At 36.6% G+C, this 23,100-nt stretch overlaps 1 protein-coding gene across 1 annotated transcript; it reads left to right on the top strand.

The window, feature by feature from the left end:
- Nucleotides 1-4,933: 4,933 nt before the first annotated feature.
- Nucleotides 4,934-22,358, top strand: RIMOC1 (RAB7A interacting MON1-CCZ1 complex subunit 1). Its single transcript, XM_003810980.7, has 6 exons — nucleotides 4,934-5,240; nucleotides 8,510-8,616; nucleotides 10,524-10,670; nucleotides 11,825-11,956; nucleotides 12,844-12,958; nucleotides 17,763-22,358. The coding sequence occupies exons 1-6, from the start codon at nucleotides 5,141-5,143 to the stop codon at nucleotides 18,044-18,046; spliced, it is 885 nt and encodes a 294-aa protein (XP_003811028.1). The 5' UTR covers nucleotides 4,934-5,140; the 3' UTR covers nucleotides 18,047-22,358.
- Nucleotides 22,359-23,100: the final 742 nt, after the last annotated feature.

The following is a 23,100-nucleotide window of genomic DNA, read 5'->3' as shown; positions in this document are numbered from 1 at the left end:
GCCTGTCTGAGTCTGGGTTGCTATAACAAAACACAATAAACTGGGTGGTTTACAAAAAGCCCAGAAATTTGTTTCTCACGGTTTTGGAGGCTGGAAAGCCTAAGATCAAGGCATTGGCAGATTCCGTGTCTGGTTAGGGCCCTCTTATTAGACAATCGTCTTTTATCTGTGTCCTCACATAGTGGAGAGTTTGAGAGATCTCTCTGAGGCCTCTTTTATAATCCTATTCATGGGGGCTCCACCCTGGTGACCTAGTCACCTCCAAATGCCACGCTTCTTAACACTATCATCTTGGGGATTAGGATTTCAACATATGAATCTGCTTCAGGGCCAGTGGGGGCACATAAACATTCAACCCATTGCACTGGGTCATATGATTTCTCTATAATTAACGTTTTGAGGAACTTCCAGCTGTTTTTCAAAGTGGCTGCACCATTTTACCCCACCAGCAGTGTATTAGAGTTCCAGTTTCTCCACATTGTTGTCAACATGTTTTTTTACCTGAGTTTTTTATTATAGCCATCCTAGTGGATATGAAGTGGTATCTCATTGTGGTCTTGATTTGCATTTCCCTAACGCCTAATGATGTTAAACGTCGTTCCATGTGCAAATTGGCTATTTTATTTTTTTCTATGGAGAACTACTTATTCAAGTCCTCTGCATATTTTTAATTGGATTATTAACATTTCTACTATTTCATTGTAAGAATTCCTTGCATATTCTGGATCCTAGTCTCTTATCATGTATATGTTTTGCAAATATTTTCTCCTATTCTGCAAGTTGTCTTTTTACTTTCTTGATAGTGTCCTTTGAAGCACTGAAGTTCTTAATTTTTAGTAAGTTTAATTTATCTATGTTTTCTTTTGTTGCTGCTTTTTTTTCTTGGTGTCATATCTAGGAAACCATTTATGCTATTATTTCTTCAAATATTCTTTTGACTTAGCTGCCACTTTGATTTCAGAATTCTTACTGCCAGAGCTGTGAGCAAATAAATTTCTGTTGTTTTTAAGCAACATAGTTTGTGGTATTTTTTTTTTTCTTACAGCAGCCACAAGAAACTACCTCTGTTGGCCTCATCACCTTCTCTTTCTCATTTTTCCCCAAGGAAGAAATAGGTCATCTGATTGAGTGTGGCTCTAGGGAGTATCCCTTCATTCCCCTCCCCTAGCTGCCAGTGGCTGTCATCAATCTGTGGTATTCCTTGGTGCATCACTCTAATCATTGCCTCCATCTTATATCTGTGTCTTCTCTTCTGTCCCTTCTAAAGATATTTGCCATTGGATTTAGGACTCACCTAGATAATCCAGGATGATCTTATTTCAAGATAATTAAATTAGTTACATCTGCAAAGACCCTTTTCCTATATAAGGCCACATCCACAGGTTCTGGGGTTTAGGACATGGACATATCTTTTTGGAGGCCACCATTCAACCACCGCAATTACTCTCATGGTGGTCTCTCCATATGGAAACATGGGGGAAGGGAGAAAAGTTCTACTTTAACTTATGCTCAGTGTAGCATTTGTAAAAAATAAAAGAAAATTAAAAAATTAAAAGTCATCTATATGTGCACCCATTGTATGAGTTTATTATTCATAATTGATATTCTCTCAAATTTTGGATTCATAAACCCAGATTAAAACAAGCTTGTCTGGCACCGTGGCTCACACCTGTAATCCCAACACTTTTGTAGGCTGAGGCAGGTGGAACTCTTGAGCTCAGGAGTTTGAGACCAGCCTGGGCAACATGTCGAAACCCCATATCTACAAAAAAAACACAAAAATTAGCCAGGCATTGTGGCATGCACCTGTAGTCCCAACAACTTAGGAGCTGAGTTGGGGGGATCACTTGAACCTGGGAGGCAGAGCCAAGATCACGCCAGTGCACTCCATCTTGGGTGACAGAGTGAGACTCTGTCTCAACAAAAACAAAAACAAAAATAAAAACCAAAACTAAAGCTCTACTCTGTGTACTGTTATACTTATTTTTATTTAATAAGAAATTATGATAATCTTAATCTGTCAATAGATATAGAGATAAAACATAATTTTTAATGCCTACAGCATATCCTGTTGCATAAATATACCAAAACTTATTGAATCAATCTCCTATGAAAGATATCTGTGTTATTTCCAAATGTTCACAATTATGAACAAAATTGTGGTGAACCTCCTTGTTTTATTGAGCTTTACACATTTCTCCAGTTGTTGTCTTAGGATAAAAAACTGGATCAGTTATTTTTAAAGGCTTTAATACACAATTCATCCTTCAGTAGTTTGTATAAAAGTATATTCCTAACAACAGTGTATGAGACTGAGTGCTTATGATTTTGGGTATTACCCATCTTTTAAATTGAGTATATTCTAATTAGGATTTTTGCAAATATATTCATGATATTTGTTAGTTGTGTCTCCTTTTGTACCATTTTTGTCACAAAGCTTGGTGTTTACCATAGAGGCCTAAAAATTAGAATCACACTCATAGCTAGAGAGAAATACTTTATTAGGAGCCTGGTAAATATGAAAGAGTCTTAACGTCAGGACTCAATGCTCCTTGGTAGTTTAACCAGACAAGACTGGCTCAGCCTGATAGAGCCAGAAGAAATGTAGCAGAGTCTGGAGAGATTGAGCAAAGATGGCAAGGAAGAAGTTATGGGGGTAAGGGTGATTTTATTATGTTTCAATATTTTACAGTTTACTTAAACTTTGAACTAAATAAAATGCATTAACAAACATGAAGTTTCTACATTTGACCACGGCATTAACTAGGGAAAGAGAACATAAAGGAAAACAAGAAAAAGACTTTGAAGTATTGGAAACACACTCCACTAAAATGTTCTTATTTTTTATTTTTATTTATTTATTTTTTGGGACAGAGTCTCTCCCTGTAACCCAGACAGGAGTGCAGTGGTGCGATCTCGGTTCACTGAAACAGCCACCTCCTGGGTTCAAGCAATTCTCCTGCCTCAGCCTCCTGAGCAGCTGTCACCGCAGTCATGTGCCACCATGCCTGGCTATTTTTTTTGTATTTTTAGTAGAGAAGGGGTTTCACTATGTTGGCCAGGCTGGTTTTGAACCCCTGACCTCAGGTGATCTGCCTGCCTACATCTCCCAAAGTGCTGGGATTACAGGCATGAGCCATTATACCTGGCCTAAAATGTTTTCAATAGCCACATTTATGGAGAGGGAACAGATAAGCTGTGGTTGTAATGAAAGAGCCTTTTGAATATTTGACTCTAAATGTTTATTTTAAAAAGGAACCCTTGATTCAAATGGCGATCCAAGATCACTTCGAAATAATGAGCAAGATCTCCCAGACCCAAATCTCATGGCTAGAAAATGGATGACCTGATTACATAGACCCTAAGATGTCTTTTATAAAAACCTGAGAAGAACAGTGGACCTGAGAGTAAAACACTTCTGCAGAGATAATTTGTAGATCCACAGTCAAAATATTTCAGCTGTGCCTTTGTCTGTTGCCCACATGTCCAGGTAATTCTTTTAAGTAGTTTAAGAATGGTAAATTACACATTTTCTAGGAGATTGAAAATTCCTAATCAAAGGTTAATTATTTTTTGAAAATTATTTTTTGCAAAGTTTAGTAAAATCTTCTGAAGGCTTCATTTAGTTCTACATCTTGTAGAAGATTCAGAAGGCATCAGGTGTAACCTTCTGCTCTTTTCTCTATCCATTGCTGGCTCCCTACTTTCATTTTGAATTTTTCCCTATTTCCCTATTTTTCCCCCTTTGCTACAGATACGATCATTCTCCACCCTACCTTCCAGCACTTGCCCCTCTTCAACTACCACCTTCTCCACCCCTTATTGAGAAAGCCTTCTCTCAACTTCTTGTTTATACTTAGATTCTTTTTTTCCTCACCTACAATTCCCAAACTATTGAATAATTGTCTACTCCCACAGACCACATCATATCTCCTTGCCATCTTGCTTGTTGACAAGAGTGCATATGTGCCAGGCACTGTATGAGGCACCAAGGACACAAAATACATGATTCCTGTCCTCTATATTTAGGGTGAATTGTCAGAAGAAACTGCTATTACAAAGGTCAGTTAGAGAGTCATTGTGGTCAATCACTTATAAATCACAATACACTTTTTCTCTATTTTTAGTATTTTTCTATTACATATAAAAAAACTACCTTCCATAAGAAACAATAGGATGGAGATTATTCAAGATATAGTGTGTCAAACTGAGAAATGAATACACAGAGTTAACAATTTGTTTGACCAGAGGCAAGAAATCAGTCACAGAATGCAAAGTGAAGTTAGACTTGCTGACTGAGTGCTTTGAAACTCCCGGTTGGGAGGATGAACCTCATGCACAATTAGCGCCTTAAGGGAAGGTCTTGAGATGAAAGAAAAATGAAAATAGTTTTGTGGCCGCAGAATTTAGTACCACTGGACGCAAGATGTCTAAAGTACTTTAAATGTGAACTCCAAGGGCGGTCAGAGATAAATTCGACTGCTAAAAATCAGATTTAGAAAAGCAATATTCAACCATGTAGACTGGCAACTCCACTAGTGTTTGGAGCTCCCCATCCAGATGTACAACAAACTCTTGGAGACTTGGATGTGTTACACAGGGGGCCGGTCGGGTTTCCATTTCGGACCAGGAGATTATAATCACTTTATTTTAGCAACCTCCTTACTACAAGGCCAAAACTGACAGTCCTCTCTCCAGACCCTCGCGTCCGCCCTCCAGACTGTGGTTCCCGCGCTGGACAGGGAAGTGGGAGTGCGGACGACAATCCGCATCCTGCTAGCCAGACGTCACCAAGCTGTCTTCCAAGAGGCAGGCGGAGAGAGCTGACTTCCGATTGGGTCAGCCGAGGGGCACGGCTGGCTCTCTATTGGCTTACAGGAGGGGGCTAGAGAGAGGCGTGTCTCAACGTCACACCCGCCCCTAGTCTCCTTGCTGCTCAGGATTATGGGAGGGAAGGGAAGTCCAGGAGGGAAAAATGACCCGGAAAGACCTTTGCCGGCCTGGGCCAGCCCTCTTCCGGAGCTGATGTCTCCTCCCACCAACCAGGAGAGGTCCGCCCTAGGCCCCGCCCGTGCCGGGGGATCAGGTGATTGCGGGCCAACACGGTCACGTGACCGGGGCGCACCCGCCGATTGTGGCCATGGCGGCCGCAGTCTCTAGTGTGGTGAGACGAGTGGAAGAGCTCGGGGATCTGGCTCAGGCCCACATACAGCAACTTAGCGAAGCTGCCGGTGAAGATGGTGAGGGAGCGGAGGAGAGGGAGGCGGGCGGGGCAGACGGCGCTAAGGTACTGGCGCTCGATGGCTGTGAGGGCTAGAGGCTGAGGCCTGTGTTCCTTTGGGTCCCAGGCCGCAGGTGGTTACCCGAGGTCTGTCGCTTCTGATCCCCGCTGCGCCATCGATTGCCCACTTCCCAGAACTCACATTGCCAAGGCGTTGTCTTCGAAAACCGCATTATTCAGAACCCATGGAAAATCTGTCTAGATCCGTGCTGGTGTAAACTGTCTGGGTAGCGATTGGAAGAAGGGCAGAATCTAAATAAAATACAGAAGTTTAAATAAATGGCTAAGATGAATGATAACACTCAAATTAGTAATGGTGGTTTGCATCCTGTAAAGATAAAAAGGCATGTATAACAGTTCCACTTTTTCATTGCTGCGTTGTAATTTGCGTTTTACGTTTTGGATTCAAAACAACATTCTATAGAAGAGCTTTACATTGGTGTGTAGACTATTCTGCCCCATACATCATGCCAGTTCTCAAAAGGGCTCTGTTAAGTATTGGCATACTTGTTTTGGAAAGGTCTAAGCTGTTAGGAAAAACTGGACTAGGGAATTGCCTCAACCTTCTGAATTTAAGTCCAATTCTTTTCATTACGTCTCAGCTGCCTTTAGGTTCTACATTATTCCTTTTTGAGTTTGAGCAATTACTACAGATAGTTTTTAAAATTCTGTGGACTGACTCATATCATCGGACTCATAGGAAAACAGTGGTGGAACATTTTCTTAAGCGATTGAATAGTTGGTGAATTTGTTATTAAATAGGGTCTATGATGAAATGCCTTAGTTTCAGTGAATATTTTTTGCCGGATTATCATTTATCAGGAGTGTTTTGTTTTGTTTTGTTTTTAGAGGCAGAGTATCATTCTGTCGCTCAGGCTGGAGCCCCTCTAGTAGTGGGACAACAGGCGCACACCATCACGCCCGGCTAACTTTGGCATATTTTGTAGAAACGGGGTTCACCATGTCGTCCAGGTTGGTCCTGAACTCCTGGGCTCAGGCATTCCATCCGCTTTGGCTTCCCAAAGTGCTGGGATTACAGGCGTGAGCCACTGTGCCAGGCCAGGAGTGTGTTCTTTAAAGACCTACAGACCACCCTGAAGCCGACTTATATTTTGGTCTGTGGATTCACATGAATAATTCTTGGGTAGTAGGAGCTATTAACTTGAAAGTGTATCTATGTTACCTCTAATTCCAGATTCACTTGAACCAGTCCAAAGAGACCAAAGAATGTTTTTTATTCACTTATCACTGAACTAAAAAGCCATTCTCATTTCCCTTGGAAGAGTTCTTTAATCTGGAATGAATCAGAGCTGGAAATAAAAGTCATGTGCTATATATAGAATTCTTGTTTGAAGGCTTTACACTTCTGAAAATTTACTAAAATAAAATGACAATGTTAGTGGTCCACATTATGAGCCGTTGATCAGCATGGAAATCAGTTCAATCTTAAAAATATTACAAGATTTATGAACTTTAATTAAAACAAGATTTCATGTACTTGAATTGAATTTGGCATTATTTTTCCACGCAACAAGAATAATATACATTCAAACTTTGTTATTTAATGTAATGAGTATATATTTATACTAGGATATAGGGGTTTGATGATTTCCATTGTCTTCTTCAGATTAGATGAGATACAGCCAGACATTATTTCATCTAAGAATGCGTTTTTAAATTTCTAGCCAATTTTTGTTAATTTATTTCTCATCATACAAGCACAATCTGTTTACTCTATGGAAGTACGTCATGAGGGAGTTTTTCCAGAGATTATATAAGAATCAGTTTCATCTTTTGCTTTGCCAGTCATTACTTTGACTAAATAGTTCTAGTCAAAATACTGCATTTTATGGGCTTTTCCAAAATGTGAGCTATGCCACCACCACACCCCTGCCACAGTAATTATGTCATCAATTTATGTGACATACTCTTTCAGCAATGGTTTAGTGAGTTCAATGCAAATCTTTACATTGAAAATAATCCTGCAAGTTAAACAAAATATCAACACACTCTCTAAAGAAGCACCTAAGGCGTGTCATATTCCATGTAATTTCAGTTTATAGTAGAATCTTTTTCTATATTGTGTGGATGTCACTTCTGGGCTAATGAGAGGTGGAAGGACAGAGCTAAGAAGTAGATTTCAACTCAAGTGAAAGTGGATCTTACAGCAGTCAAAATGCAATCTCAGGCTTTACCTGAGAAGACTTAAGACAGCAGTCACATGATTGCCAACAGACATAACTTGATGGTGCTTTTGCTCCAACAATGAACAGCTTATCTGTGTAACTCCTGAGGCTGGATCAGGTAGGCCTACACCAAATGCTACACTATCTGTTCATTGGCCCGTGAAGAAGAAAGGGATATATTTTAGAATATCAGACTATGTTTCAGAAGGGAAGCACAGAGAGGTAAACTCAGAGAGTTTAGTGTCTTGATTATGGGTGTATCTAAATTTGACTTCATGAAGTGCTGCAGAAGGGTGGATAGTACCTTGAAGTGGACACATAAGAAAAGGTGAAATCACAGAAGCAACAAAGGGATTATGACATTAGAGAAAGGGAAAAAAAATCAGGAGATGGTGAAGGCGGAGGGAGGGTGAATTGTGATTAGAGGACTTATTAGAAGTATTTAGTTCCTTTTCTTCCAGGTTTTGAGGAAATGAGGTAATTTGTTTCTAAGTTTTTAAAGGAATTAAATACACAGATGTATTAGGTAATTTTAATTGTAGTAGATATAAACAATTATAAAATTGCTCATAATGTTGGCATTTTATAAGGAATTTGATTTGGTCAATCATGGTCTTTTGAATAACATTTGCAACTACATTTATGAAATCTTAAGTTTTCAGTGGAAGCCCTTTCTGTATATTTATGTATATTATTTGTATATTCCAGTAAGTTTTAAATTTGTTTAACTATTTTGAGTGCATTATCATAAAAGAAGCATAATGAGAATACAGACTGCATTTAAGAAATGGCAAGAGTGACTCTAGAAAGTTTTCAGTATTTTGCTTTGTAGAAAAAATTTTCATGATAAATTTACTTAATTAGGATTAGGCATTATGAGATATTTCATGTTTTAGATAAGATATTATTACTATAATGCTGTTTCTCCATATGTCATAATATTATTTCATCTTGTCATTTCATCTTCATACATAATGTGTTTTTTGTTTAAATAACACTCTGACACTAGGTGAAGTAATCCTCATGTTTTTATTTCTTATAGATCACTTTTTAATTCGGGCCTCTGCAGCGTTAGAAAAATTGAAACTCCTGTGTGGAGAAGAGAAAGAATGTTCAAATCCATCAAATCTTCTAGAACTTTACACACAGGTACTGAAAGAGTGGTGGACTCTGGCATTTTATGAGGGCAGGTTGTTTATTTAGATGATTGACTCCAACTTTAGGTAAAATGAAATCAGTTTATTCCATATTTCAAGTGTTTAATTTTGTCCAAAAAACTATGAATAAAACACAAAAACTTAAAACTTTGAGGTAGTATGAAAAGAAGTAAGATTTATTAGATGTGTTAATAAGAAAAGTCAGGAAGAAAATCTTACAGATAACGGAATTGTTTTCCTTTAGAGATAATTGAACAGGACACTAGTGTGTGCAATGTCCAATCTCTTGAAAGTTTCAGAGGGAACAGGGGAGTATATAAGGGCCCTGACTTTTTTTTTTCCCTGAAATTTACCTTCCCTAGGATTCTCAATATTATTCTCCCTGCTAATGTCATGCATATCTATGTGATTTTTCTGTTCACCCACTTTTTTTTAACTTTCCTTTCCAAATCAGGCTGCTGTGTGGACAATACCTTTTTTTCTTGGTTTTCTGAAACACTGCTGAGGCATGCTAACATCAAGAAATGTAATTTTATTATAGTAACTAACATTTATATAGCACTTTGTAGTTGATTGAGTGTTTTCATGTGCCCTTTTTGGATTGCTAAGGGATAATAAAACTGAAGTGGTTACAGAAAGTACAGTACACTTAGTTAGGCTTCCAAAGTGCCCATTTATAGCATTTAAATGCTTGGTGCTGTTCTTCCTGTTAGGAAATTTCTAAAGATAGCTTCTGCCTTCAAACACCATGGCTGAGTAAGCCTAACAGCTACTCACAAACCACAGAGAACTGTTTTAAGTTTGGCAGGTATTTTGCTTGGCTTTCTTTCTGTTCAGAAGACTCTGTGCTTGTCTGTATGTGTTTTATGTCATCTCATTTTTTTCACATGAGAGTGTTCCAAACATTTTAACGTACTTACTGGAATAAGGCAAAAGACCTAGAGATACAGATTTCAATTTTAAGATCCTCTTAAACCCTATTTATGGTTCTGAATCAACAGATCACCTTTCATATGATGATGAAATCATATATGATGATCTCTCCTTACTGGCTTAGGCTTTCGCACGATAACATTTACTCCTCATGTTCACAGAAAGTAAAAGCACTAACTGGGTGCTAGGTAACGTTTCTAGTACCTTACATATGTTAATTAATTTTATACTCCAACAAGGAACTTTGAAAGGTATTTTAGTCCAATTTATCATTTAGCCAATTAAGAAACTGAGGCTCAAAAAAGGTACAATTGACTTGTCTTTGGTTAGTTAAGTGATTAGTGGTAGAACTGACACTAGAACCCAGTTTCCTTAGTCTTAGTTCAATAGATTAAAAAAGGAAAAAGGATTGGGGAGTTTTAATATGCTTTAACAGCATCTATAATAATTAGGAATACTGGGGGCTTAGTGTTTGAGTTGCATATGTTGATGGTACGCTTCCTCTATTGGGTGGCAGGATACATACGCCCTTCATGCTGGCTCTGTATTTGGGAAAACAAATCCTTTGAAGGTTCAAAACTGGAAGTAGTGACCTTAACTTGATACAGCAGGCATTTGGAAAATTTTCAGGGGTTATATAAATAGTAGAATATAATAATTACCTTTTTCATAATTATATATGATTAAATTCTGTAAATTAAAACAAAGCTCTATTTTCTTTTTTGAGGGAAAGAAAGATTATCATTAATTCAGCACTTTAGTAAAATACCTATGAAGTTTTCTTTAAAATCTTTCTCAAATTATATTTACATCTAGACATTTTGCCTACTTCTCAAATTTACATACTGAGCTAGAAGATTTAAATGTGTAATAAAGCACTTATATGTGCAAGGTTAAACTGTAAGAATTGTTTTTTTTCAATTTTAAATCATTGATAGATACCTTTCTTTTTTTTTTTTTTTTTAGGCTATTTTGGACATGACATATTTTGAGGAGAACAAGCTAGTAGATGAAGATTTTCCTGAAGACTCTTCTTCACAGAAAGTAAAAGAGCTGATTAGTTTTCTTTCAGAACCAGAAATTTTAGTAAAGGAAAATAATACGCATCCAAAAGTAAGTTTTACATTCCTGTTAATTATGATGGAATATTGCTGGTACTTGCTGTCCTTTTTGGAGTCTATATTTTTTTTCTTCTTGATTGTATCTTTGTTTCTTAAATTAAGATTGGAAGAGGGAGATAAAAGAGCTTAACACTTCAGACCAATGTTGCAACAAAAGTATCATATTTTACTAAATGTATTTCAGAATATTTGCATAATAGAATTGTAATAGCTGTGCCTAATCATTTTTTTTTAATATAGATATTCCCATTTCGACCCCCTTTACTTTTGCAGATGCTGTTTTCTTGAAGGTCACTATTAATCTAATTACCACGTCTGTTCTTACAGTCCTTATTCTCTCGAACATTTGCTCCCCTTCTTAATGTTGATCACCCCCTCCCTCTGAGACCCTGCATGCTTCTTTTCCACTTCTTCATCTCTGAAATGTCTTCTCTTGCTAGCAACTGTCCTGCCTTCCATTCTAGAAACACAGGTACTAGCCAGGGATGTCTCTTTCATCACCGATAGTCTCTATTCTGTCTTTGCTTGATAACCTGTTCACAGGCTTTGTACTGTCATCTCTATTTGGATAATCCTATGATTTGTATATCTAGTCCTGGATACTCTTTCAAGCAAATAATTTCTCATCTTTAACTGCCTGCTGACTGTTTACTTAGATATATTTTTTTTCTCTATTTATTTATCAGGGGAGGCTGTGGAAACATCTCCAAATTTCAATGACAAGCCACTTTAAAAATTTTGATTTATTAAAATTATTTTTGGGTGTAAATTTTCATTATTTTATTCCAGCGGTAGTAGAAATAGATATGATCTCACTTCAAGTAATGTATTTGTGAAAAGTTACCTTTTTAATGAGATGATGACTGCTTATATTGCAAACCTGTTAGGGGAATTTGCTAGTAAAAATATTTTTTAAATTATTTTGTAAAACTACTAGTAAATTGAAGTTATTTTAATTTTCATGTATTAATAGAATTGCATATTTATAATTGATTGAAAGTAAGGCCTCCCTGTGTAAGCAGCTAAACAAAGGGAACATTTTGTGACTTGAGAATGTTTTTAATTGATGAGTTTTTGAAATTTAACTTCAACTTTTATAGACATCCAGTTTCCGTTTTTAGCTATGTCTTTTTTTGTGTGTTTCAGCACTGCAATTTGCTTGGGGATGAGCTACTGGAATGTCTCTCTTGGAGACGAGGAGCCCTGCTGTATATGTATTGTCATTCTCTTACCAAAAGAAGAGAGTGGCTCTTAAGAAAATCCAGTTTGCTTAAAAAGGTAAGAAGACATTCCTTACACATTTTTCATTGTTGACATTTAGAGGTTTCAAAAAGCTGTCTTTGTTGTACTACTAAGAGTAGTGGATCAAAGGGTCTGAGTCTGTGTCTTTTATTTACTAGCTGGGTAATCATAAATAAATTGGGCTTGTTGTGAAGACTAAATCAGATAACATGTGAAAGCACTTTGTAATCTGCAAAGTTCTTTTTTTTAAGGATTTGTATTGTTTTAAATATAAGATAAACTATATTAATTTCTAAACTTTTAAAAAATTTTTGTCCTGAAAGAAACACTTGACTGTGAGCCTGTCAGCAGATCACTTCTAAGGAACTCACATGACCCTGCTTCTAGAAAATTGTGGCCCTCTGATTCACTTGACCATTATGACTGAATCATTAAATCCAAAATATGAGTCTTGGTATTGTATCACTAAGGATTCTAACTTGGGTTAAATGTACACACAATTTAGGTGGGCTTGAAATGGGAGGCCACACTTGCAGATATAAAAGTTTGATCATAATATTTCTAAATTATAAGCACATACATACATGTTTTTAATACATTGTTGTTGAGCACATCTTTATTATCTTTATTCTTTTCTTCCTCTGATAACATCTTTAACAAGTATATTACTGAAATGTGTTTCTGGTTAATGTGTTCTTTTTTTTTAGTACTCTTTTTTGCTACTAGAGCATTTCAAGGGGTATATTTATATTAGCAGAGTCTTGGGATGGTGGGTCTTTATACCATTGAAATAGAATAGCTGTAAGCTATGCCTATATATTAACCAATTTTCTCTTTAGTAAAGAATGGAAAATATTAGTATTTGAAGTTTATATATCTCTGCATATAATACTTTCAATTCTTTGGCTCTGACTTTTATTTAGTACCTTCTTGATGGAATCAGTTACTTGCTACAGATGCTAAATTATCGATGTCCTATCCAGTTAAATGAAGGAGTTTCTTTCCAAGACCTAGACACAGCTAAATTACTGAGTGCAGGTAATGTGATCTCTCATTAAATTTTCTAAGTGATTTAAAGCTTCTTAAGATTTTAGGAAGTTTGTTAGATTTCACTCTGATTTAAATAAATGACAAGGTAGATTATAGACAAAAAAGTAATAAGTAATAAAGGGTTTATATAAAATTCAAAGATAAAATCTTTTGATGTAATACAGAAAAATATTTCTAATCCCTTGTGTTTAGTAATTTTGGAAGTTATGTCTTGTGTTCCTTCTGCTCATTTTGCATCCTCACACAGCCCTGTAATTAGTTTGTTTTCACACTGCTATAAAGATACACCTGAGACTGGGTAATTTGTAAACAAAAGAGGTTTAATTGACTCTCAGTTCCACATGGCTGGGAAGGTGTCAGGAAACTTACAATCATGGTGGAAGGGGAAGCAGGCATGTCTTAAATGGCAGCAGGTGAGACAGAGCATGTGTGAGTGCAAGAAAAACTATCATTTATAAAACCATCAGATCTCATGAGAATTCACTCACTATCACGAGAACAGAATGAGGGAAACCACCCACATGATCCCGTCACCTCCCACCAGCTTCCTCCCTCAACACCTGGGGATTATGATTCAAGATGAGATTTGGGTGGGGACACAGAGCCAAACATATCAAGCCTGTCAGCATATTATCAGTACTAGATTTGGCTACCTGTAACCGAATGGAAGTAACTTTTCAACAAGGTAGACATTTAGTGATCTTTCGCACAGTAAAGGTCCAGAGCTGGTACAGTGGCTCCATCTCATCATGTTCTTACCTTTTTCCTCCATTCTTCTTTAAAACAGACTTCCTCTTCATGGGGAGGCACTTTATATAGAACATAATATAAATGATATTTTCCAGACTGTGCAGCATGCATCTCTGTTTAGGACATTGCTTTTATTCTCAGTATCCCAAGATGTTCCTGGAGCTCCTTCAATCTCACCTGTGTTTCAGGCTACAGGAATGGCAAAAGGGAATTTCAGCCAAGTCTGTTCCTTTAGACCATCATTCTCAGAAGTTTCTTACAACCTCCATTTCACTGGCCAGAATTTAATCAGATTACTTTACTTAGCTATAAGGAAACCTGGGAAGTATAGTCCTTAACCTGATACATTGCCATCCCAAATAAAATTAAGATTCTTTACTAAGAAGGGGGTATTGGGGAGAATGAATACTGGTTGGCAACTATAAATTTCTGCCACAAGCGTCTGTGTACTTGAAAATTCTAGGAACTGAATATAGAGCATCATCTGGGTTTTAGACTTGTGTGTGAGGAGAGAAGAACCACTTACTTTTACCATCTCCTTATAAATGGAAGAACTGAGATCCACGTAAATGCAAGTGAATTGTTCAAGGTCATATAGCTGCAAGTAACATTAGATCACATGTGTAAACCTTTTTATACTTCATCTGAAGTTTTGATGGGAAAAAAATGAAATGTGAAGAATAATTAGAGTACCTCTTTGGAAATATTCTAGTATATTAAATATGTTTTAATTCTTCCTGTTTCTTTGTTAGCCTCTCCTGGATTGTTCTATTTGAAAGCATTTCATAGAAAAAAATAGTGATTTAAGTGACCTGATGGCCAAAAATTATTACTTTCTGCTCATTTAGAGAAATATTTTATTCTAAAACAACTTATTGTGAATACAAAAAGCTCCCTCAGTGGGCATGACATTTTGACAAACATAGGATATTTGATGTAATTATGGCAAGTATATACTAGTTATTAGTTATTTCAGATAACTAGGAACCAATTAGAGGCATTGAAAATGGCTTTTAAAAAATTTCTATTTATACACATGGACTGATTACATTGAATTCTTAATGTGGGACACTTTAAAAGAAAAAGGTGGGGGTAGGCACTACAGCTCATTTAGAACCAAAGGGAGTGGCACAAATCACCTGTTTTCCTAATTCTCCCATTTCCAGTTATAAAGTAAGACATTCTCATAACCTGGAGTTTTTTCTTCAGGAAGCACGTAATATTGGTGGCGTCTCTTTGTCGTACTTTGAATTTACTAGCTCCTAGTTTCAGTTGGTTCTTCAACAAGGGAATTAAAAGGGTCAGATAGGGTAGCATTTTCCAGGCAAAAAGACACAGTATAGGCACCATAGCAGTTTGCTACATACTGTCCTAAGTCCTCTTAGGGTGTCGGCCTTTTGTTCTCATCTAAAGAAGTTTGCACTTGAACCTAGGAGGCGGAGGTTGCAGTGAACCAAGATCTCACCACTGCATTCCAGCCTGGGGGATAGAGCCAGACTCTGTCTCAAACAAAACAAAACAAAACAAAACAAACATAAGTTTGCCTCCTTTAGGAGGCCAAGGCAGGATGATCACTTGAGAAAACTGGCGCCAGGAGTTCAAGACATAGTGAGACATCATCTCTGCAAAAACTAAAAAAAAAAAAAAAATTAGCCAGGCATGGTGGCGCATGACTGTAGTTCCAGCTACATGGCAGGCTGAGGTTGGAGGATCAGTTGAGCCCAGGAGTTTGAGGCTGCAGTGAGCCCTGATCGCACAGCTGCACTCTAGCCTGGGTAACAGAGTGAGACCCTGTCTGAGAAAAAAGAAAAAAAGGCTGCTTTGCCCAAATGTATCTATCTGAACATGATTAGATTAGAAGCCAGGAAACCTACTTTTCATAGGCTGAATTACTCCTAAGTCCTAATTTGAGAGGCTCAAATTATTTTTTGTTAGTCCATATAAAATACAATTCTGAGTAATTCTTAGCATTTAGGGAGAAAAGTTCTATATGAGACATCAAATTTTCTGTGGCTAGATCTTGGTGATAATTTACCTAATTTTAGATAAAACTCAAAACTGTGTATGGTTTTTGTTACTTTTTCTAAGGTAAGATAATCATATTGTTGTTTAGACATTATCTGTATATCATTAAATTTTATGCAGTAAGCCCTTGTATCTCACCTCTGAGTCTCATTCTTCTGTGAAATGGGGCCAGATAATTTTAATCTTTGGACATGGCCTTATCAGATAAAAGGGTTATAAAAATTGCATTGTCAGAATAAACCTGGAATCACATGGGGGTAAATAAAAAACTGTCCAACTTTTACACCCTTTGTTTATGCCCTTAATACCACTGAGGAGCCTCCCACCCCTACAAATCAGAGCTGGTATCACAAAAGGTTGTATGAGTGGGAGGAGGGTGATGAAGAGAGGTTGGGTTAATGGGTACAAACATACAGTTAGAAAGAAGGAATAAGTTCTGAAGGCAAAAGTTTGAGAACCACTATTTATCATATAGCCATTTGTATTAGTCCGTTTTCACGCTGCCAATAAAGACATACCCAAGACTGGGAAGAAAAAATAGGTTTAATGGACTCACAGTTCCACATTGCTGGGAGGCCTCATAATCATGGCAGAAGGCAGAAGGCACTTCTTACATGGCGGTGGCAAGAGAGAAGGAGAGAGAAGTGAAAGCGGAAACCCCTTATAAAACTATTAGATCTCTTGAGACTTATTCATTACCACAAGAACGGTATGGGGGAAACCGCCTCCGTGATTCAGTTATCTCCCACTGGGTCCCTCCCACAACACATGGGAATTATGAGGGTACAATTCAAGATGAGATTTGGATGGGGACACAGAGCCAAACCATATCACCATTCATTCAGCTATTCTGCTGAGCCTGTTGTTTCTCTTGCTACTCTTTATAAGCAGAAATTGAGGTGAAGTGAAGGTGAAAACTGTAGGAACAAATTTTGATACTTTAAAAAGCTTGCAATAGATTCAAACAGAAACTACCACTATTTTGAAAGTTGAATTTTTCATATCCAGTGCCATCATAGTCACTTTTGTTGAATCATATTAGGTGAACAACAGACATTGTGATGCTCATTTATTTGAAGTAATCTTTTCTAATCACAGAAGCACATTAGAATCCATCATTTATTTTTTCTTCAATGGCTTTAAGAAGTTACATTTTTATTTCTTATGTTCTTTAGGAAAATTCAGGAATTAAGTAGGGGATGCAAACTCCTTATTTTTCAGATTTAAAACCTGAGATTCAAAGAGCTTTGGTGACTTGCCCAAAGACACAAAGCCAGTAATTTATACCCAGATCTTTTTTATTCTAGGTTTATTTGTCTTTCTGCCAAATTAATATACTTTATGCACCATAAATGTTTAATTATATAATTGCCTACTGGAAAAACTACCCATAAGAAGAAAGAGTTCAACTTTTGATGAAAATTCTGCAGCATACTCTCTTTTTTTCTGGTAATACAAAGCATCTTGGAAATAACACCTTTAATAATTTAAAATTGTATGGACTCTCAGGCATGATTATGCATGATAATTTCTTAGACTTTTAGAGAATATAGGAGGTCTAGGATACTTGACTTTAGCTATATGAATGATCCTAGAGCATACCCCAAAATAAAGGGTGTGTCCATGGATGTAATTCAGGGAGTTTATAAGTACTCTGAAATTGACTGCAGAATTTGGGGTGTATATTCTGGGAGAAGTTCTATTCCTTAAATTAGATTCTCAAAGAAGTTATAGAGTGGACCCCAAAAAGGTCAAAAACACCTAAATGGTTCTCTAAAAAAATTCTCTGGTACTCTGTTTTTCTTTTTGTAATGGGCCTCCTTTATCAGTAAAATCGATATTAAAAAATGCTAATTAAATGAAGATTGTATTAGTCATATTTGGCTTTTGTGTTACTGTTAAAGTGAGAATAGAAAATGCTTAATGACAAAAGGAACTTTAATTAGAGTTTAGTTAATAACTACGGTTTCTTTTTAAGCTTTTAATTCTAATCTGTCAACCTAAATTACTTTCCCAGGAATATTTAGTGACATTCATCTGCTGGCTATGATGTACAGTGGAGAAATGTGTTACTGGGGATCGAAGTATTGTGCTGATCAGCAACCAGAAAATCATGAAGTGGATACTAGTGTTTCTGGAGCAGGCTGCACTACATACAAGGAACCCTTGGATTTCCGAGAAGTAGGAGAAAAAATCTTGAAAAAGTATGTATCTGTGTGTGAAGGACCCCTGAAAGAACAAGAATGGAATACAACGAATGCAAAACAAATTTTAAACTTCTTTCATCATCGCTGTAACTAGTAAGTTCATCTAGTCCTTTTCAAATAGAAAAACAACAAAACCCATGAAATGGAAAAGAGAGTTCCAAAAAAGAAGACCTGTTGATACTGAATATGAGAACATTACACTGCATAAAGATATCCAGCTTGGGTACCCTACTAAAACAACATCACCATCTTTTTCATTATATATTAGTAAACCTATGAAGGGATGATTCTTTAATTTCTAAAGTGTTGTTCAAACTCACCTTAAAATACAGATGTTATGTCACTAATAATGAGTAGTAACCCAATTTAGCTTTACAAAGATTTTTTCTTTATTTTTTTTATTGTGGTATATGTAACACAAGTTTACCATTTTTATCATCTTTAGATTATTTTTTAATCTCACTACCTTGAAGTTTGCCATGCTTCAGAAATTAAAGTCAAGTTACTTCACTGCTTTGAATACATACTATGGATATAAATGTAGGCAAAATGAAAAATTATGACTAATATTCAGATTCCATTTTCAATAAGGTAAATAATGAAAGATCTCACAAAGGAATCATTGTGTTTAATTATTTTGCCATGTATTACTAATTGTATTTAAAATTTCTACTTCCCTTAGGCATTTTATAAAAATTTAAAAATTATTTTTCTATTTTGTTTAAAAGAAAATGCATGGCTTTTCAAGTGAGTAATGAAGATAAAAACCAAGCTAGGTTAGTCTACCATTAGTTTATATGTTTTTGTAGCACATCTTTTCATAACATACTGAAATTTTAATGTTTTTTGCCTTTAATAATAGGGGTGAGTGTTAAAGGCCAGAGAGCCTAACTTGATATCTTGCTCATGGTCTTTCTGTCTACCTCAACTCCTGTTATCATCTTTGGATGATCTTTCTGATACCTTGCTGATACCTTGGACTTCTGCCCAGTGACTTTATTACATTCCAGCAGCTTACTCCCGTGGCCGCACTTTGAATGTCACCATCTTGAGTTTCTCTTTCTGGTAAAATTTCAGTAACTGATAACTTCCCTCTTTTCAGTTTTTTCACTTCCTTATTTTATTGACTTTTCTCTCCTTTATGTTCATTCCACATTCTTCAGTTCCTTCTTACCCCCTTTTCTTGACTGCTCCCCTTCCTCCTAAACTGTCAGCCCCTTTCAGGCTTTCTTCCCTATCCACCTTCAGCTTTGTGGGACACTATATGAACTAATCTCACCAGTTATTCTTCTTTCCCTGGTCTTTTAGTCTAGTCCTTCGGCAAGCCCTCAACCTCAGATTAATCCTATTTATTATCTACCTTTTCTGGGATGCTGAGTTCTTTGTGATGGGTAGTCCTTCAAAGTAGAATCACTACAAGTGTCTCACTTCAGCCTTAGAAAAGCCCTCAATGTAAACCTTATGTTTGTTACTAGGGTGGCCTGTCTCCCATTTCCCGCTGTGGCTGAGCCAAACTTCATTACTTTCCTTAGGCCCTCTGCCCCTCCCCTAGCATATGGCTCTTTCTCCTATTGAACAGAAAATTGAGACTATGAAGAGGTCAACTTGTATTTACCAAATTTACTCATTTTCCCGTTTTAGAGGAAAAGAGGTTGCCTGCTTCCTATCAAAGGCGACTCTGTGCTACATGTTGGTTTCATCTTCGCTGTCTCCCTCATTTCCCCACGAAGTGTTGTCTCACTTTCTGCCTACCTTTTAGGTATTGATCTTCACTATATTTTTTTCTCTCTCTCTCTCTTTTTTTTTACTTTACATATTTTATACAATGTCATTCATAACTATGGCTTCTTTTACCACCTGTAATAACAGACTGAGTCTCAAACCTGTAACTTGTATCCTGACTTATCTCTTGCTTTCTAAACCTTGTTTCTAACTGTCTTATCAAATATCTTCATTAGACATCCCACAGTAATTTTAAACTCAGTGTTTCCAAACATCAAGTCCTCATCTGTTATATAAAATCCTTTCTGCTTTGTAAGTTTTCTCTTTTTGGGATTTTCCGCAGATCAGGGCAACACAGAATGGCTACCTTCCCAGCCATGTCTCTGCAGTCATCCTGTGTAATCATGTTCTATTCCAGTGTTGCTCAAACAGTTAAAATCCAGGCTGCTTTTGGTAAACATACAAATTCTGATATAGAGCCTCTGTGGCAAAGGGAATCTCTCAGTTCCTGTCCCAGCCCCCTTGTTTATCGTTACACAGCTAAGATTTTTATTTAACTTAGCATTTTAGCAAGTTTTCTTATGAAAATACCTTTGTGCTTTCTAAGTATAAAGATTTAAATTATTTTTAATAGGTTTTTAGAACCACAGACTATCCCTCTTTTTAGAGCATCCTGATCAATTGCAAGTACTTCCACTTCTTCCCTAAATGTGCTTTGTGTGTTTTCCACCTCAGTAGCCTTGCACACATCATTACTTCTACATCCTTCTTTGTGACCAAGTGAATACCTACCTACCTCTTAGGACTCAGCTTCAGTGATTCTGTTTTCATAGGCTTTTTAAAGCCCTTTTCAGTCAAATTAGATGCTCCTTTGTTCTGGTCATTTACTCTTCCCCTCCCATGTTGTCGCACTGATCACACTGCTTTGTAATTATTTTCTTTATTGTTGGTAAACTCCATATTTTAAAAATTTACCTGTATACACAGTGCTTAATGCATGGTAGGCCCTTAGTAATGTTTTTGAATTAATGAGGCATGATTCTAAATGCCAAACTTTGCACAAAAAGTTGTTGCTATTGGATTCCAAACTGCTATGCCCTCTATACCAGTGGCTGACAAGGCATATAGGGATATATGCCATCCTGAGAGGAGTAAAGTGTTTAGATTCTGAACCTGAGAAAAGAGAACTTTCTCTTAAGAAGTTGGAAACTTCATTTTACCTTCATGACCCTGGTAGACCACTTGGTCTCACTGGTTGGTACAATTATGAGGGTAGTACTGGGTGCTTTTTATACAACTTTCCATCCCCCACACAGTTGGAGAATAATTTGTAGACCATAGCAGTTAAAATGCTTTTTACTCGGGTGTATTATAGAATAATGAACACATTTTTATATATGTTAAAGCCTGCTAAATCATTCACTTAGAATGAAGTAACCTCAAGGTACCAAATACCCCACATAAGGAAAGTACTACACTAAATTCACTCAACTATTGTATGCCTACCATATGCCAGATTTTATCCTAGACCCTGAGGATATAGCTTTTTAAAACCCCCTCCTGTTTCAGAGCTTATATTCTAGTGGAGGAAGTTAGACAAAGCATTTTAAGTAATAAATGTATAGAGAGTGTCAAGTGATGAGTACCATGAAGAAGAATAAATGAGGGTAAGGGGCTAGTGTGATAGGGAGAGGGGTGAGATGCCATCATATTTAGGGGTGGTTGGGAACTGACTACTGCTTTAGCATTTGTGTCTTCAAATTTCTCTCCTTTGGTTATATACCTTGCATATTCCGCACATTCATAAAGTTTCTTTCTTACAGAAGTTCTGATATTGAATTAAGGAATGGGTCACTACTTAAGACTTTATCATTTCAGCTACACATAAAAGGTTTCTCTCCCCTATGGATTTTGCTAATGGTTGAGTGATACCTAAAGGCCTTGTTGCATTTTTTACACTTGGGGTTTCTCTTCGGTTTGAATTCTCTCATGGTTATCAAAACTCTGTTAAAGGACTTTTCACAGTTGTTAAATGTGTATGGCTCTTTATGTTAACTAGGCTTTTAGACTTAGTTAAAGACCTGTGTGCTCTGCTGCATTTATAGGGTTTTGGGCTACTGAGAATAATTGATGCTGAGTAAGGTGCAAATCATGACTAAAGACTTTTCTTTCTTCTTTTGCATATAGTAGAGTGAGGTGAGGGTCGTGGCTAAAACCCCACAATAACTTTACATTCCTAGCTTTACAGTCTTGCTGTGAATTCTCTGGTGTTCATTAAAGTGTGAGCTGTGTTAAAAGGCATTCTTAGATTCATTTTAACCACATTTTTAAAAACTCACAGTTGGTTAACATGATGGTTTCAGATTGCTTGCCTCTTTTCTCTTTCTACCTTACAGGGCTCCTTTTCTAGCTTAAATAAGGGTACTCCATCTGCCACAGAATCCAGGATTCTATAGTTTTTTAGTTTCACTTCCCTATGTTCTTTTTTTTTTTTAATTTTTAACAATGAGATGATACCATGTTACAGCGGTATTACATTAAGATACATTTAATATAGCCACAATTAAAGTATGTATTATGTATTTATGCTGGTGTTCTTTCATGTTATTTCTTCTAGTGAAAATTTCCAAGTAAACTGTTATTGAGCATATACATTTTTAAAAAAATAAAACCATACACCCCTACTTGTTGCTTGTTTTCTTTTATATTTGGCTGTTGCATCAGAATTAAAACTTTTATCATCTCAGTTTACTATTTTAACTTCTGAATGTTATTTCTTCTGGTCCTAATAACTTTTAAAGATGGGGTAATATAGTGGTTAGGATTCTGAGCTCTGGAGCCAGAAGGCCTGAGTTTAATCATAGCCCTGCCATTTATAATACTAACTGTGACTCTCTTTAAGTTATTTAATCTTCCTGTGCTGCCTTATCTTATTTTTAAGGCAGTAATAGTACCTACCTCAAGGATATTGAAGATAAATAAGTTAATATTCAGAGTGCTTTAGTTCAGTGTGTAGTATATAAGAGCACAAGAGAATTAGCTATTTCTAGACTGTTTCCCTTAATGTCTAGTTCTGTATATAGGCATACCTCATTTAGCATGCTGACTCATTAGCCAGACAATTGAATGACAAACTTGTTGGCCAGGAAAGCACTGCCTTTTCCTTAGTTCAAGTCATGCCGGTCTTTCTAGGTGGGAAGCAGATTTCAGAGAAGAAATCAGGACTTGGATAGGCATCTCAAATGTTTTTTGTGGATATGACTGGAAGAAAACATCCAATTAATTTTCAAAACATTTTCAGCCCTCCCTCAAAATATATATAAAACCCACTGTATTGAGATGTACTAGTCATCTAAATATGTTATACATATCCTATTTAAAACTGGATTTTTTAATCAGCCTGATCGCCTTGGCTTCTGATACCTT

Source organism: Pan paniscus, chromosome 4 (genome assembly GCF_029289425.2).
Source record: "Pan paniscus chromosome 4, NHGRI_mPanPan1-v2.0_pri, whole genome shotgun sequence".
NCBI classification, from domain to species: domain Eukaryota; kingdom Metazoa; phylum Chordata; class Mammalia; order Primates; family Hominidae; genus Pan; species Pan paniscus.
This window is presented reverse-complemented; position numbering and strand designations above follow the sequence as displayed.